Source organism: Phacochoerus africanus, chromosome 8 (genome assembly GCF_016906955.1).
Source record: "Phacochoerus africanus isolate WHEZ1 chromosome 8, ROS_Pafr_v1, whole genome shotgun sequence".
Classification (NCBI taxonomy): Eukaryota; Metazoa; Chordata; class Mammalia; order Artiodactyla; family Suidae; genus Phacochoerus; species Phacochoerus africanus.
The window spans coordinates 67,674,989-67,693,650 of record NC_062551.1 but is presented as its reverse complement, the minus strand read 5'-3'; the positions used below and the strand labels follow the sequence as shown (position 1 = coordinate 67,693,650).

The 18,662-nt window shown below is 49.6% G+C and overlaps 1 protein-coding gene across 2 annotated transcripts in view; it reads right to left on the bottom strand.

Annotated features, from left to right (window-relative positions):
• Window positions 1-845: 845 nt before the first annotated feature.
• LOC125133349 (calmodulin-binding transcription activator 1-like) overlaps window positions 846-18,662 on the bottom strand; it is a 427,467-nt gene continuing 409,650 nt past the window's right edge. For both annotated transcript variants that reach the window (XM_047791463.1, XM_047791460.1), the window contains exon 5: window positions 846-1,090. In XM_047791463.1, the coding sequence (XP_047647419.1) occupies window positions 922-1,090 (169 nt within the window). In that variant the 3' untranslated portion in view covers window positions 846-921. The remainder of the gene's footprint in view (window positions 1,091-18,662) is intronic.

Genomic DNA, 18,662 nt, shown 5'->3' with positions numbered 1-18,662 from the left:
CATCAATCCCGCCACCCTGGAGGCCCCAACACGCCAGCACGCCCGGGAGCCCCCTCGCGGATGGGCCGGAAGCACCAAGGGCATCCCAGCCCGCTGCTCAGCCCCTGGCCCAAGGCAGCAGTGGCCACACCTACTCCCGGGGTGAGGTCCTCTGCAAGGCCCGGCGGTTGGCCAACTCCCAGGCCAAGACGCGCCACCACTTCCGGTCTCTCCCCCACCCACGTGATGCACGGCCCAGGCCCTCACACCTGGGGAAGAGGACCCGGGGAAGAGGACCCGGGCAGGTCTCTGCGGCTGCCCAAGGGTGAGAGCCCACGGTGTCACGACGACACTGCGGAAACCAGACCGCACCCCGCCCTCCCCCAGGATCCAGTGTGGGGTTGGCACAGCATTCCCAGAGGCTTCCGCAGCACCCGCCTCCACCCCCACCCTGCAACGCACCTTGTTAGCCCATCTCATCATCCTTAACACCTGCGAGCGCCCTGAGGGTGCAACACCCAGAGGGAAGAGAAGGGGTGTCCGTAGAAGGAGGGATGCCAGGCTCCCCGCTGGGCATCACCAGCTCCCAGGGGGCCCGTTCATCAGGGGCAGCCCTGGCCACCTGGAGAGGGAGGGTCCTTACACAGCCCTCCCTCCCCTCACACCTGCAAACTCTCAAGGCACTGGGGCTCCCTGGGATCCGCACCACGCGAGATTCTGCGGGAACCTGGTCAACCCCAATCTATGCATGAATGACTCCCGGGCAACAGGGGCGAGTTAGTTAAATCCCGTTTCACAGAAAACTGAAATGGAGACCACAGGGTACAAAGGTAGGAAAAAAGACAAAGAAACGAAAAACAGCAGGGTCTTGGCAAAAAGAAATCCTTTTTGACAAGAGGTGACTGGCATCAAATGCCATCCAAGGCAGCCCGGAAATGAGGTCTATGGAACAAGGGAGCCTCGTCTGCGTTTTACCTCGACTCCCTGGACCTTCAGTTTCATGTGGTCCTCTCGGGTCGTCTTCCCGTCTTTCCTCTTTTTCCAGCAATACCCATCTTTCCTGTATTTCACTTTCTTCCTGTTGTAGAGTATCATTGAGCCATTCTGCGGCCTGGAAACAACAAACGGTTAAGTTACCAAGAGAACCAAACAGAAGAAAAATGTATGAAGAAAGATACCGCAGACCAGGAAAAGTCTCTACAGAAAAGCAGTATTCCACATTTGCTGGAACATAATTTTTCACCTTTTATTGCAGCTCCCTGGATTAACCGTGTTTTATGGCCAGCCAAAATTTGCTTGTGGATTTGGTACCTAATGAATTAAATGTGTCAATGATAGGCTTAAAAAACATCCCCTTAGTAATATCCACCATCTAATCAGGATATACGATGTGGGGGCCCGAGCGCCGCGCTGAAAAGGAGGAAAAACAGAAGGAAAGCAAAAAGAGCCGGGGGTGTTGTGGCAGCCTGTGATACCGTATCTCTGGTAGAAAGATTTTCTACCCGTCTTTTCATCCATCACCCCAAATTAGGAGATAAATAAGTTCAGCGCAGATTCTCGATGCGTACGTTAAAAACAGACCAATGGAAGCACGAGCTGCTGAGGCCCAAATGCCCTTGATTCACTGCCTGCGTTCAGACCACTGCTGGATGCGGGAGAGCCTTGCAGCTAAGTATCTGATTCTTTCCCATTTGGGCTTCCGCTGTCAGAGGGCTCAACCGCACCAGGTAAATCTGTCTATTTGGTCCACGATCACCGTATCTTAGAAAAATTGTTGTCTGCTGGCTAAATGCTAAGAGTGGGATGGCCATTCTCTGAGCCGTTTAAGAAGAACAAAGAGAATTTTGAGTCTCCTAAAAGAGGTCCAGCATAGACCACAAAGAGCACTGGATGTTTACGCTCATCTCCATAGCTGCAGCTGAGACATATTTTGCTTGTGACACCTTTGTTCAGATGCTTTGTCTTGTTTGTGTCTGGACAAAGAACTAGACTCCCCTGGCAGCCAAGGGCAAGGGCAAGTTTCTGCAGGTGCAGGCAGGTCCGGCCTCCAAGGAAGACTCCCCTGAAAGCTAGAGTCCAGGGCGCACCAGCACAGAGAAGAGGAAAGACCAGGGACTAGGGTGCCCGTGTTCCACCTTCCCGCCCCTGCCGAGGGGAGAGAGCTCTGGACACAAACAAGACAAAAGCAAGTGGCTGCTTCTGATGCAACGTGGCTTCTATTCCTCTGTGGCTGCGGAGGTGAGAAAACACACAGCCAGCCTCCCCAGGACCTGGGGCAAGAGCCCCATCCCCGGCTTTTCTTCTCCATTGAACTAGGGGCTGTTTCACCATTGGGCACGGGATGCTGGCTATGGGTAGCTTACTATTCCATTGTCTGCAGGGAAGAAAACAAATCACGCTAGGGTGACAGCAGCTAATTGTAGTTCCCACCCAGCCGGGCTGTGTCATTCAGCGGCAAGGTGATGACTAAACAGCAATTCCACTGGAAATTATAGACTTTGAGCCGCGACTCCCAACACTTCATTGTTTGCCGATCACCATGCAATTGGTTTGTGTCAGTGTTTGTTTCCTCTCTAAGTCTGCACCGACTAAAACAATTGGGAAACAGCTCCGTACACTTGTCACAACCTGTCACCTGATGGGATCTGTCTCACGCTTACGAGTCTGCACTGAAAACCCTGCCTTTCTCTTCCATTTCAGAACGCTGGCCCCCTTCCGCTTCAGCCCCGTCAAGGTCCCGGCTCCCAATCTTCAGAGCGCCGTGCCCTTAGAAGTGCCCCAGGTCCTAATAGCCATACTTAGGCCACCACCCAAGGAATAAGCAAAGGAAGACATCCCAGTAAATGGACGGGCTCTGCTTGTCTCGGCTCCTCCAAACAGGAATGAAGACACCAAACAGGAACGCAAGGACCCCCCAGTCCCAGAATACTCATCTGTTGAAGGAGATGCAACATTAATCCCATCCAGCTTCTCATGAGCTAAGGCGGGGATGTGAAGTGCTCTGCCCTCTTGTCCTTTCTAAACCTGGTCAATGGACCTCAGCAGTGTCTTCAGGACAGCCGTCCTCAGATCACAAATGCTATGACCCAGAGAGCGGATGCCTCCCAACATCATCACATCCACGGTAAGAATCACACTTGCACCCACCCAAGGAAATGCATCTTCCTCTGGGGTACCCCGCTTTGGCATTCGGGGAGTGCCAGATGCCCTGTCATCTGACACTTGTAGCAGAACATAATGCTACAGGGAAGCGAGGTGTCCAACTTAAACAGCCTTAATAAATGGACTCATCATTTTAACCTGCAATAAGGTTGGTTAAACCTGATAGTGTTTAATCCACCACTTTGATTTTATTAGGACTTGCTCTGCTCCATGCGATGGGGGGAGGTCCCTCTCCCCACAATGCACAGGTTCTAAGGACAATGAAGGGAAAGCCTGAAGGGCTGCAGAGAGCCCCCCAATGTGAAGGAAGGAGGCTGCACTCCCTCCCAGAATATAATCCAGAGCAAGTCGGAGCAGGTGGGAGGAATCCAAGGAGGGAGGAAGGGCTGGAGTGCTGCTCTGGGAAGAAAGAGGGGTCGGGGGCTAGACCCCAGGAGAGAGGGCCTGTCAGAGGAGAGCCTTGATAAGTTTCTTGATATGTAGCATGAAAGTGCTAAGTACAGGTAGCACCCACCTGAGAAGAGCAAAGAATTGGGGATGGAGTTGAGGACAGAGGGTAATGGCACCTGCAAAGAGGAGGCACAGCAGTCCTGCCACCTGATGCCACCAATTCCCAGTTAGTTCTGAAGCTGGAAGGAGTGCGCCACGTGTGGTCTGCATCTACCTTTATTTCTGTCTACATCTATATCTGCATGAATGCACTTGTATCTACATCTCCATCCATGTCTCCACCTCCGTCCCCGTCTACCTCTCCACCCATGTCTTTATCTTCATCCACGTCTACATCTCCACCCATGTCTCCATCTCTGTCCACATCTCCATCTCCCTTCACGTCTCCATCTCCGTGCACGTCTCCATCTCCATCCACATCTACATACATCTCCGCCCACGTCTCCATCTCCACCCACGTCTCCAGCTCCATCCACGTCTACACATCCACCCATGTCTTCACCTCCGTCCACGTCTACATCTCCATCCACGTCCACATCTACATACATCTCTGTCCACGTCTCCATGTCCACTTACGTCTCCATCTCCATCCATGTCTCCATCTCCGTCCACTTCTCCATCTCCATCTATGTATCTACATTTCCATCCACGTCTCCATTTCCGTTCACTTCTCCATCTCCGTCCACATCTACATACATCTCCGTCCATGTCTCCATTTCCGTCCACTTCTCCATCTCCATCCACATCTACATCTCTGTCCACTTCTCCATCTCCATCTATGTATCTACATTTCTGTCCACATCTCCATCTCCATTCACATCTCCATCTCCATCCACATCTATATCTTCATCCACGTCTCCATCTCCATCCATGTCTCCATCTCCATCCACGACTATATCTCCATCCATGTCTCCATCTCCATCTATGTATCTACATCTCCATCCACGTCTCCATCTCCATATACGTCAGCATCTCCATTCACATTTACATCCCCATCCATGTCTACATCTCTGTTCATGTCTACCTCTCCATCCACGACTATATCTCCATCTATATCCACATCTATGTTGGTGTCTGGACCTAGATCCACATCTACACCTGTGTCTACATCTATTTCTATATCTACATGTCTACACCTAGGTCTACATCTGTATCTATGTCTACATCTCCATCTGTGTCTATATCCATGTCTGTATCGACACCCATATCTGTTTACACCTACGTCCACATCTACATCCATGTCTGTATCTCCATCTCCATCTATGTCTCTGTCTACATCTGTGTCTATATCTCCATCCATGTCTATATCTACCCCTGCATCTATACCTGTGTCTGTGTCTGGACCTAGATCTACATTTATATCTACATCTATTTCTATACTTATATTTGCATCTACCATCTACATGTTTTCATCCTCACAGCAATGCTGCGAGGTAATTATTATTATCATCCCCAATGTTGAGGAAATCAAGCCTTTCCAGCTGAAAAGTATCTGAGCAGGATTCACTTGGAGTCAGTAAGAACCCAGAGCTTCACCTGGGGCCAGTCCAGGTTTGAATCCCAGTTCTTCTCAACTGACTGGGTGAACTCTGATGCCCCCAAAGCACCCCACCCAACAGCTGGAGATTTGGTGGGTGGATTCCATGCTTCCTCACCTCCTAGTCTCCTGAGACCTCCTTGCCCCATGGTTAGGATAACTCTGGGCGCTCTGCATGGTCTCCCAGAGTTTAAGTTCCAGTTGCCCGCGGTGGTGACTTGCTGGGGAGAAGTACCCTTTTATCTCCATTTCCTCTCACTTTCATACTTCCCTACTGGTGCTTCCTGGGCCCATCTCTCAAATAAACTACTTGTACTGAAATCCTCATCTCTGGGACTCCTTTTGAGAAAAGCCCAAGCTAAAGCTCAAAGTCTAAGAGTACCTCAGGAAAAGAGTCCAAGTCCTCCATTGCAGCAGTGAGAGGAACGCCAAGGGGAAGAGGGTGACCAACCAGGAGCTTCATTCTAACCAGGGAGGTTTCCAGGCAAGAAACCTTTTAATCTGGGAAACTAATAGCCAGCAAAACCAATAATGCTCAGTGCCATAGAGTAAAAAGATCATGGGATCAATAGAAAAACTACTACAAATTATACAAGTAAAAAAGGAGGCATAAATGAAAATACCTAATCAATAAAATATATATATGATATAATAGCTTAATGTGTATGATATACACACACACAAATAAAACAGAAGGAATCACAGAGGACTCCCATTTACTAGCAAGAAAAAGAAAACTAAATACCTAGGCATAAATTTAGTAAGAAATTCTCAAAACCTAAGGAAAAAACTATAAATATATAAAAGACACAAAAGCAGTTTTGAATAAATGAAAAAGCATAACATGTTCTTGGTTAGGAAGAGTTAGGATCATAAAAATGTCAATCTTCCCAAAGTTAATTTATCAACATAATACAATAGCAACAAGAAGCCCTACAGAATATTTTTCTGCATCTAGAAAAATGTCTCATTGGGAGGGGGGGAAAAAACAGCGAGCATAGCCAGAAAAACTCCAATAAAGAGGACCAAGGTATAGGTAGAGCTTAGCCCTATCAGCTATTAACACATTCTATAAAGCCTCTATATTTTTTAAAGTATGGAATTATCATACAAATAAATAGACAATGGAATAGAATAGAGAATGCAGAAATACTCTCACTTACATAGATAAATTTAATTTAGAATAAAGGAGTCATCTCAAGCCAATGGGGAAAGAGGACTGGCTTTTTAATAAGTGATGCTGGCATGTGGAAAAAAGATAAAATTGAATCTATCTTTCTCATCATACAGCAGCATAAATTCCAAATGGACCAGAGATTTAAAGGCAATAAAGAAAATCGTACATTACTCTAGAAAAAAAGTGCCCATGAATTTCTCCAACCTGAAACTGGAGAAGACTTTCCTAATCATGATCAAAAATTCAGCAACAAAGTGTGAAAGACAGGTACAGCTGATCACATAAAAATACAGCTGCCAGACTGTTTGCTGAAGTGGCTAAATGATTTAAGTTCCCACTAGAAACATAGGACAGTTCCAATTCTCCACATCCTTCCCAACACTTGGCATTGTCTGTGTTTTGGATCATAACCATTCTAGTGGGTCTGTGGTAGGGTTTTCATTTGCATTTCCCTAATGACTAATGAAGCTGAGCATCTTTTCATGTCCTTATTAGCAATTCATGTAATTTCTTTGGTAAAATGTCTATTTTAATCTTTTGCCCATTTTTAATTGAGTGCTTTGTCTTCTTTTTGAGTTGTAAGAGTTATTTACATAAAATCTGGTTACAAGCCCTTCATCAGATATATGATTTGCAAATATTTTCTCCCAGTCTATGACTTTTCTTCTTCTTAATTGTTCTTTTAAAGAGAAAAGGGTTTCACTTTTGTTGAAGTCCAATGTATCAACTTTTTTCTTTTATGAATCACGATTTTAATGCCATACTTAAGAATTTTTTGCCTAGCCCAAGGCTGCAAAAGTCTTCCCTTGCATTTTCTTCTAAGAGTTTCCTAATTTCAGCTCTTACATTTAAGCCTATGATGCATTTGAGTTTATTTTGTGTTTGGTGTGAGGTGATTTCTGGCACATGGATATCCAATTGCCCCAACACCATTTGTTTTTGTTTTTAAAAAAGGCTCTCCTTGCCCCCACTGAATTGCTTTTGTAAATGTTGAAAATAAATTGACCGTAAACATAAGGCTTTATTTCTGGTCTTTACATTCTATTTTTATCTTCATGTCAATACTATACTGTCTTGACTGCTGCAGCTTTATAGTAAGTTTTGAAGTTAGGGACTATAATTCCTCCACTTTTGTTCTTATTTTTTGAAATTGTTTTGGCTATTCTAGGTTCTTTGTACTTCTGTATACACATTAAGATTAGTTTGTTTGTTTGTTTGTTTCAATTTGTTGAGACAGAGAACAAACGAGTGTAAAGGGAGAGGAGGGTAGGGGAAATATAAGGATGAGGGATTAGAGGTACAAACCATTAGGTATAAAATAAGCTACAAGGACATACCATACTATAGGCGGGACATAACAAATATTTTGTAACAATTTTAAATGGAGCATAACCTTTACACATTTTGAATCACTGTATCATACATCTATAATTCATATAACACTATACATCAACTATATTACAATTTTTTTTTTCAAAAAAAGATTAGTTTAACAATTTCTGCAACAACAACAACACAAAAGCCTGCTGGGATGTTGCTAAGGATTGTACTGAATTTTGAAATCAATTTGAAAATAATTGCCATCTTAATACTGAATTGTCCAATTTCTTCCAATCGAACACAGAATGTCTCTCCACTTATGTAAATCTTTAGTTTCTCTCAGGAAGGCTTTTGTAGCACAGGTTTTACATTTTGCAGGTTAAATTTATCTAAGTACTTTATTCTTTCTGATGCTAATGTGAATGGAACCACTTTCTTAATTTCATTTTTGGATTATTCATTTCCACTATATAGAAATACAACTGATTTCTTTGTATATTGATCTTGCATCCTATGATCTTGCTAAACTCACTTATTAGTTCTAGTAATTTTTTTTTGCAGATCTTCTACATACATGATCAAGTCACTTGTGAATAAATACAGTTTCACGTCTTCCATTCTAGACGTCTTTCATTTCTTTTTCTTGCCTTAGTGCGTTGGCTAGAATCTCCAGTACAATGTTGAACAGAAGTGGTGACAATAAGCACCCTTGTCTTGTTCTTCATCTTAGAGGGAAAACATTGTTTCACCATTAAGTAAGATATGAACTGTGTCAAAGACTTAAAAATTACATAGGAACCAACTTGAAGAGGCTCCCACCAACCAGAGATGGAACAATTTGAACACCAATAGGAATAGTAACTGTGATGAATTAAAACACGTTAAATATATTTAAATCCATAAGTTCATAAATGATCTTAAAGCACAGAAAAACCTAATTATTGTTGGAGGATGCTAGTGGTGCAATATATTATTTTGAAAATGGAAGGAAGGAGGAAGGAAGGAAGGAAGGAAGGAGAGAGAGAGAGAGAGAGAGAGAGAGAGAGAGAGAGAGAGAGAGAAAGAAAGAAAGAAAGAAAGAAAGAAAGAAAGAAAGAAAGAAAGAAAGAAAGAAAGAAAGAAAGAAAGAAAGACAAAGACAGAGAAGGGAGGAAGAATCAGGCATTTACGCTACCTTCCCTGTACAAACTGTTGCTTTGAGTTGGCAAATTAGACAAGAGAGGACTTGCTCCATAAAAGTATTCCAGCCAGGGAGTTCCCGTCATGGCTCAGTGGTAACGAACCTGACTAGTGTCCATGAGGTTTGCTCCCTGGCACTGTTCAGTGGGTTAAGGATCCAGCGTTGCCGTGAGCTGTGGTGTAGGTCACAGATGGAGCTCGGATCTGGAGCTGCTGTGGCTGTGGTGTCAGCTGGCAGCCATAGCTCTGATTCGACCCCTAGCCTGGAAACTTCCATATGCCTCGGGTGCGGCCCTAAAAAGACGACAAAAAAAAAAAAAGTTTTCCAGCCAATAAATGAAGACTTCAGAGAGTTAAACATCATTTTGCAACCCTCAATGAGTTAATGGATTCTCAACAGTGACTGACTTCACAAAAGCAAGACAACCAGGTAGTATGTGTCTCTGATGAAAGAACACTTTGCTGGAACAAAAAAGCCGGGGCTTGAAGTTACCCAGTGCTCTTGATCTAATTACCACTTTATAAGAGCTACAGAGGCCAGAAGAACAAAGTAAAAACGACGCCATGGGGGCAGAGACAGCAAAATCTAGACTGCAGGAAACTCTACAGGACAAATGACCTGGATTCTTCAACAAATTCAATGAGAAAGAGAGCAGAGTGGGAAGAGTGGGAATATATAGATTAAAAGAGACAAAGCGAGAGATCAGCGAATCGCAGTGTGCGAACCTGACTGGGCTACTGAGCCAAACAAACTGTAAAAAATAAAATAAAATAAAATAGGGCATTTGCGAAACAACTGCAATTTTGAACAGTGACTGGATACTTGATGTTTGGAATTATTAATTTTTAGAATGATAATTGTAGGGCAAAAGTATTTCTTAAAGAGAGAGAGAGGTGTGTGTATATATATATTTTAAATTTATTAGAGATATGTGCTAAAACATTCACTGATGAAATTATGCAGTCCAAGATGTATTTCAAAATAACGTGCATGATGGGGTTGCGTTTGTGGATGAGACAAGACGGCTGCCTGTTGGCGGTAACTGAAGGTGAGTGATAAGTATACAGAGGTCACTGTACCAGTCTTTCTAGCTTCTCAGATATTTGAAATTTCCCATAAGAAGTTTTCAAACAGAAGACGGTGATAGGATGTGGAGTGAAGTCTAGGTTACATCTTAAATCTTGGCTCAGTTCCTTGCGTGCTGTGTGACCTTGGACGCATGACCTGGTCTCTCTGTTGTAACGGACAGACGTAACGGACGCAAAGTGCCCAGCACGCCGCCTGCCCATGAGGAATACATATTCCTCATGACTAATGATGATGATGAACTTGGCCCCCTTTTGAGGGGGTCCCCCGCAGGAAACAGTGGTGGATGGACTTAGGAAGGAGGGAAACGGTGCCTGTGGATGCAGTTGGAAATCCCACCGATGGGACAGCCTGCCTCTAGACACTGGGGGTACAACATATATATACCCACCACGGCAGCGCAGGATGTGTTTTTCAAATTAGGTAGACGGGTGACGGTTAATAACTGAAAACCAGAGGGGCAATGTGTTTTTAAGTGGTTTGGTGGGTGGTTATTCAAGAGGAATTTACGGCGCAACTGGGGGTTGCGGCCGCGATGAAGTTACTCCTACAAGAGAAATCGTCTGGTATTCTTTCCAGCCTGAATCTAACTTTAGAAATCAAGGTACCCCAAACATCTGAGGTTCGTGGTTCTTTCTCTGAGAACCTCTCCATCGTTTCTAGGACCCTGACCATCACCTTAAAAGCCCCCGCAGACAGCGGAGACTCCGCCCACCGTTCCAGCAACTCCTGGGCTGCCCTGGTGCGGGTGTCTGCAGTCAGTCTGCGGATGGCCCACCCATCCGGCCTGGCCTAGAGGCGGTGGGTTTTGTGCGATGAGTTCTGTTCCGCTTGACCAGCCACTGCTCCGTTGAGTTCGTACAGTCTGTTCCTTGCAGCTTCCCCTGGAGAATGGATGACGTCCTCCTAGCTCGTCAGACCCCTTGGTGGCTTCTAAACAGTGAGCATCTCCAAAGAACTCCCCTCTCTCTGGCAGGAACCCAAGCCCTGGGCAGGCCCCTCCCTTTCTTTTCCTTGCCTTCGGTCACATCCCTCCCACCCCAAAGCACATGGGAGCGCCTGGCTAGAGGGGAATGCTCTCCCTGCAGTTCCAACAGCCTCTGAGCCCTGACCCCAAATGTAAAACAGGCCCCTGTGACAAGGCCCAGACCGCGGTGTCCTGGAGCTGTGGATGCTGCTTCTGAGGGAGCCTTAAATCTCCGTGCCAGTGGGCAGTTAGGAAATGAGAAATGCCACCCTTAATTGCAGCCCACATATTTATGCGCCCACACCTTTCTTTCTGATCTTTCCAACACCGAACGACCTGATTTAAATGCATCATTACAAGTACAGAGCCTGGACCAAAATGTCAATAATAAGCATGACAACAATTACTATGACAACAACAAGAGGCGCCATTTTTCGAGCATTTAAAGGGTGTCAGACACTAGGGAAACCCATTTCTCATCCTAAGGCCACAATGACCTCAGTGGGTGGGCGTTGTCACCCTCTTTGTACAGATGAGAAAGACAGAGGCACAGAGAAGGCAGTTAACTTCCCCAAGGTCACACAGCTGGTAAGGACAGAACCCGAGAGCCCCTCCACTGCACCCCTTCCTGGCACCTTGCTATAAATCCCCGGCCCATCCCAGGTGCCCTCTCCCTTTGTCTAGCAGCAACGACCCGGGCACTTTCGGAGCCCGCGGGAACCATTCAACGCTTCATACAAAGGAACGATCGTTTGAGGCTGATTTAAATTGTTCCTATAGTTCTTCCTTTTGTTGCAAGGGGAGGAAAGAAATCTGGAAAAGGAATGTCTCCCCTGCTTATCTCCCTCACACACAAACCCGGCGAGAGTGGTAATTGATGGCCCGAGCACAGCAAGGTTGATAGATGCCAAACGGAACCCCATGACGCCGCAGCAACGGCCCACATCTTGCGGGAAGGGGCTGCTTTATTAACTTTCACCCTGGCCTTCTGTCCTGACTGGTTTATAGGGTCTTCGCGATCGGGGAGTGACAAGGAGCAAGAAAGCAGGTGGCGGTGGGGGCCGCTGTCTGTGTCCCGTCCCCCCCCCCCAACCCCGCCGCCAGTCTGGCCGCTCCCGGGCTATTTATGGAACGATCTGGAAGACGGGGCTGTTAGGCCGGCCCGGGCTGCAATCTACCAGATATGAAAACCAATTGCTTTTCATAATAAATTCCAGCTGGAGCCATAGAAACAATAAGGACAGGGAGAAGGTAACACCAATTTGCTTTATTTGATTAGCTCCATCTTGGGCGGTCCTACCCCGGCTTCTTTTCATCAGAATAAGGGCAAATCGAAAATCGTAAAAGAGGCTTTCTTCTCAGGGAACAAACGACTGGGGAGACCCATGGGCCTAAAAGGCCCCGTGAGCCACGTGGTGGGGGCACCGCGCCGGCCTCTGCGGGGTCAGGAAAGCAGGTCCCAGGAGACCCCGGAGCCCGGCCTGAGGACCCCTCCACATCCACTGTCACTTTCCTGAGTAACACAGACACACCCCAGTCCCTTGTCTCCACGATCCGCAGTCTCCGTGGAGGACTGAGAGCAGGATGGGGCAGCTCAAGCTTCCAGAGCACAGAGGCAGAAGCCAGTGCATGTATCCCAAGGATGCTGAGCTGCAGGCTGCTAACCACGGTACTGTTTGGTTACGTTAGGCTCAAGGTCACGGGAAAGAAAAGGCCACCCCGACGACTGGGCGGCAGGTGCAGGAATCGCTCCAGAGCATGTTGGCCGGGCCTCCTTCAGGGCTCCGCTCCTGGAGCTCCCAGCACCCTCCGCTGGAAATTCTATTATGACATTCGGTGATTTATTCAATTAATATTTATTGAGCAGCTATTATGGGCCGGGCAGTGGTGGAAGGCGGCTCCGAGTGCTGGCGGGAACAGAGGGTCCAAAGCCCAAACCTTCCTTAAAGCTCAGGGAGGAAGAGCCTGGGGGTGGAGGAGGGGCCGGAAGCATTCAGGGCCACAGGAGCCCACGCTCTGGGGGCAGGAGGAGACTCCAGGAACACGTCCTTTAAAGCTGGCAGTGATGGGTGACAGCGGGGAGACCTCTCCCAGGACGGAGCATCCGAACAGAAGCCTAGATCAAGGCAAGGCCACAACCGTAAGGTCAGGGCCTGAGCGACATGCTTGGGATGTGGCTCTTGGCAGAGGGCAGGTGTCGGAGAGCAGAGGGTGCAGGCGGAAGATGAGGCCAGGGAGCAGGGAAGGCCTGGATCAGGGTCTTGAAAGAGGCTGGATTTTGTCCTAAGTGTGATGAGAGACAAGGATGAACCAGGTAATGACTGAGTTGCCCGCCCTGAAGGAGGAGGGAGGAATCCAGGTTTTGTCCAGATGTGACACAGAGCACAAGGCAACATAAATGACCTCTATAGATACAACTTTGGTAAATGCAAGGAAGAAAAAGTGGAGGGTCCATGAGGGGAGAAATGGAGGTCTCCTCTCAACTGGGGTAGGGAGGGAATTCCCGCTGCAGCACAACAGGATTGGCGGCATCTCTGCAGCCCTGGGATGCAGGTTTGATCCCCAGCCCAGCATAGTGGGTTAAGGATCCGCTGTTGCTGCAGCTGCAGCTCGGATCTGATCCCTGGCCCAGGAGTCCCATGGGCTGTGGGGCAGCCAAAATAGAAAAAAATAATTTAAAAACTAAAGATAAATTGGGGTAGGGTGGTTGTGCCCCCCAATCCACAGTCCAAAGCCCCCTGAACTTGATCCTCATGGGGATCGGAAGCCATTGCAAGGTTTAAACAGAGAAGTGGGGTCACCCAGACCGGCTTGTCGTTATGCCTCCTTCCCCCTGCCCTGAACACGTGTAAACAGCAAGCACTCCATACATGCTCATCACATGAGTGAGGTCAACAGGCAAGTCAGTGGCCGAAACAAAGGAAATTCTCTCTCTTTTCTTGACAACAAAACATACAGAAAACATTGCTTACATTTCAAGCGTTTGGTCAATGAGGAAGCAGAGAAAAAGCAGGGAGAGGGGAGAAATGGTGTCCCCCGGCTGTGGACACAGTACAGTTGGGAAGAAATCGAACCTTCTGTTCCGGCCGCCGCTGGCTGCAACCCAGGCTGGGGAGGCTGCGCTTGGAGGAGCAAAAGCGGGCGTGGCTCAAACGCCACCAGGCGTCCAGGTCCCATTCCACCCCACCGACATCTCCCGTGGCCCCAAAGAGAGCCGGCACTGCCACAGACCCTCGCTGGGATAGCCCGACACCGATATTTTATTAATAATCCCATGCAAATCAGAGGGAAAATTAATGTGTCATCTCCTGGCGGGAAGAACTGAACGTCTCAATGTGACGGTCTGTTAGAGGTGTCATTTATCATTACTGCGCGATTCAAGGAGCGCGTCCCACATTCTGGTGGGAGCTTTCGAGACAATGAATCTCTGGGAATTAGCTTCTGGTCCAATTATTCCTGTTTTTCTCCCCCCCCCTCCCCACCTACCTAAGAGATAAATTCTGTCTCAGTGGGAGGGGAAAAAAAAAAAAGAAGAAGAGAAGAAGGAGGAGGGAGTTTGCTCCTCTCCTTCCTGGTGGAAATCAATTTTTCTCAAGGAGACAAGGCAATATTCATTTTGTGAGAAGGGAATACAGCTTTGCGCTAAAGGCCAATAAATGGGGCCGTTCTGATGAAAACTTCCTCGAACCAAATGTAGGGGAACCCCTTAATGGGCTTTGTTCTTCTTTTCCATAATCCATAACTATTAAGAGGAAGATGGGCAGAGAGAAGATACTGCCAAGGGGGAGCTGTATAAACAGCCGCCGGGGCCACGCTCCACGTTGACCCAAAGAGGTCACGGCAAGCATCCATCTCTCCACCTGCTGTTACCGCCCCGCCAGGCATGCTGCAGACTCTGGAGATGCAGCAGGGCACAGACAGGTGTGTCCTGGTCCTCAGGGAGCTTACAGTCTAGTGAGGAAATCGCCAATAATAATAATTTTAAAAAAAACTAATAACAGAGAAGTGCTATCAAGAAAATAACCCAGGATAGGGATTCTGTGCATTAAAATAGAATTGTTTTGTCTCTTTTAATCTTTCCTGACAAACAGAAAAATGCAGTCTAGGGTAAATCATGCTTCGGGTTCCAAAGAGGACAGGAGAGTGGAGACAAACAGCAGCTCCTAGAGGCAGCCGTGGGCTTCTCCTGGCCGATGGGAACTGGTCACCAGTAGCTGAGAAGGCAGGAGGAGCCCCCCCAGGCTGCCCCCACCCTCCTGCAGAGCCCTCGGGGGTCCTGGAGCCTCCTACTCTGAACGGAGCCTAGAGGACCACCTGCTGAGCTGGGCACCCAGGCCCTGCGCTCCAGCGGAGCAGCCAACCTCGGCCCGCAGGCCCGTGCAAAGGGCTGGAGGGCCCTGGGTCAGGGATAGAGCCCTTGGGCCCTGCTCTCTCTCTGCCAGGCCACCCCCCTAAGGGAGGTGTCTCCCCACACCCCCACCAGGTCCTGTGCCAGCACTGTCATGGCACCAGGCAGGCCAAGCTGTCCCTGCTCCTGTAGCCTGGAGAGGGCAGGGACTCCGCTGGCTCTGTTTGAGCTAAAAAGGTCCTCTCCTTCCATCTGCACCCCACCCCCCGCAATCAGGTAGCTGCTATTACCTCCCACTTCACAGAGGAGGAGGCCACATTGCAGAGGTGACAAGGGACTCAAGGTCACGAACTGCCACGTAGAACCTGAACTCAGCCCCCCGGGCTGTCTGAGGGGGACACTGCCTCCCCCACCCCCAAGGCATGATTTTGGAGTCACACGAGTTGGACTGGAAACCTCACAGCACACCTGCCCCCTCCCCGCCCAACACACTCCCTGCCAACCAGACTGTCCACCCCTTCCTGCCCCACCTCCTCTCCAGAGCTGGCCTAGGTGGCTTTGGTCCGCTTCCCAACTTCAAACCACCATCACAGGGCAAAGACACGGCCTGGTCCATCCCCAAGGGCTCTGAGCCGAGACCACGCGCCCCACCTGGGGAGGGGCCTCCGTAGGGGCTCCCGTTTGATGTGCAGACTCCAGAGCTCCCCGAGTTGCGAGCCCCCCTCACCACGTGAGTAGATCTGCCTCCTTTTGCACACAGGCACCTGGGGACACAGAGACGGCACCTATTCTGCCGCCACATTCCAGGCACACAAGGGTCCCCCCACCATCTGGCTGGTGAAGGTGCCCACCAGCCTTGGACCTGGACCCGAGTCGTGCTGGGCTCGGGAGGGGGATCCTCGAGAAGGAAACACGCTGTCTGCCCCCAGCAGGACAGGCTCTGATGGCCTCGGTGTCCAGCTCTTGGAGACACCATGGGCACATGGGTACTCCATGCCCAGCTGGCATGGTGCCCAGGGCTGCAGGATGCATCTGAAACCACTTCAGCTGCCCTTCACCGGGCCCAGAAAGGCTGATTGTCTCCGCATGTCTCACTGAGCAGAGAAGACCAGGTGGTCGCCTCCAAGGCCAGGACCCGCAGCCGTCCCCACCTCTGCCTTGACCTGAAGGTTTCGCCCAATAGAAGATGCAAACCCCAGCCAACGCTGACGGGATTAATAACAGAATCAGGAAAATGACCTCTACTGCAGATGGAGGGTGATGAGGCAGAGAGACGCAGGGGGATGTTCCAGATGGCAGGAGCGGGCAGAGAAGGAGCTTTTCCACGAGGAGCGGCCGGCCTGGGGAGGGCTGCGGGGAAGGGGGGTACAGCCATGGGGCGGGATGGGGGCCCTGAGAGGCAGCGAGCGTGGGGCCAGAGCGGGCAGCCACCAGTTTCCCTCAAAGACTCTCCCCCCATACCCCTCCTCCCTGACCCCACACTTCCTTCCTACTTCCCAGAAGCTCCCTTTAATTCAAGTGCCCTGTTAGCTTTCCAGGAGAACTCTGCAAAAGCACAGGAACTATTAAGCTGCTGCTTCAAACCCAGAGCTCTGGGGCCGGGCAGAAGGAGGGGGCCAGGAACCCTCCCTCTTGGTGCCTAGCAGCCGTTCCAGAATCTTCTCTGGGCTCCCACCTTGGCCCCCTTAGCCTGACTGTATGCAGGCCAGTGACACTGACACTGGTCCCCAAAGTGAAAGGACCCCTGGGAATTCCCCACCAGGGTCTCAAAGGGCCATTCTTTGGGCCCAAGCCAGCCTTTCAAAACCCCCAGAAGAAATATTTGGATGAAAATAAGAATGAGTGCCAGGCCCCTCATACTTATCAACGGTTTTCTGGGGCCCAAAGGACTTCGGGGTCTGTTTTCTCTCCCCACCTGTGCTCCCACTTTTCCAGAGAGAACATACACTGTTTTATGATAAGAGAAAAGGGTAATTTCTCTGTCGTTGAAAAGCTGGCTCTGCAGGATGTGAAAGCCGATCCCCTGCATCTGTACACCACGGCGGCTCCCTCCAGACCCAGACTCCCGCCCTCCTCTCTCCTCCTCCTCCCCACCTGTCGGACCCCCGCCCCCTCCTCTGGTCCTCACAGGGCCTGCGGATGCAAAGTGAAAAAAGTCGACCCATCCAAGTGTCGGGACTTCAGGCAGTGACGGGGCACAAACAGGGAGGTGACATTCAGGTGGGATTGAACAGACAGCCATCCCTGAGTGCCCATGCCCTGCCCTCACCTCCTGCCTCTGTCCCTTCTCCTCCCAGACCCGGGCCTGCCCCGCCCCCTCCTCCTGGACACTAAGAACCTCGACATCACCTGCTCCAAGGTGACGGTCCCCACACTTAGGGACACACTTTCAGTGCCACTGGGTACAGGGCATTCCTTTGCCCAGCATTCAAAGCCTTCCGCCTGCTGGGCTCGGCCCACCTGGCTGCCTTTTTATACACATGGCCGTAGTCCCACGGACCCACTGGGTCATCTGCAGAAGCTGTGCCCTCGGCTGCCGTGCCTCTGTGCAGCGTACCACCTTAGCCCAAAGCCCTCTCTTGCTCCCCTGGCTGAAGCCCCAAGTTCCATCTGGCTCTTTGAGGCCTGTCTCCAATGCTGCCGCTGCCGCCACCTCCCCTCACCATCATGGAACTAAATGTGGCTCCTCGACTCTCCCCTGGCTCAGGGTCCCTCCATCTGGGCCCTGCCTGCACTGGCCCCTGTTTAAGTCCAGTTGGTTCCGTGTCTGCCTCCCCACCCTCCTAGGGGGTCTTCCACACACCTGTCTCTGTGAAGTCTTAATGATGGAAGGTCCTCAAAAATGTCTCCCATGGGTTCTTGCCTGGGACTGGGAGCAGAGAGGCTCTGTAAGGACCCCCCCCCCAAAAACCCCACCGGGGGCAACACACCCCAAGCGCTGACTGAGCCCTGGGAATGGAGTGACAGGCGTGTGCCGTCCCATTGGTGCGATGACGCTGGACAGCCGGCAACACTGTCACTCGTCCTCAGAGTCAAGAGACCCCGAGGCTCAGAGCTTAGACCATCTGCCCAAATCCACACAAGCAGGTCTGGATGACACAGGCCTTCCGTGTGGGCAGGGACACATTCTGGCCACTGTCCTGTGCTGCTTCCTTCAGAAAATGGTCATGTGTTCCTGGCGACTCAACATGCAAACCAAACGTCCGAGATGAGGAGAGGGTCCTGTGTTAAGACCCCCCTCTCCCCGCCAAAGGACCCTGTCCGGTGCATACACTCCCCAGACAGAAATGCAACATCTAAGCTTTTCAAAGAGCTCTCAGCACCACCCCCGAGCTGCAGAAAGATTCGCCTCTGACTTTTATCAGGTACAACGTGAATTGGGCTGAAGGTGTTTTGGTCAACAGAGGCCTCTCGCCACCTCTCGTCCAAGCTCATAAACCAGAGCCCTGTGGTCTA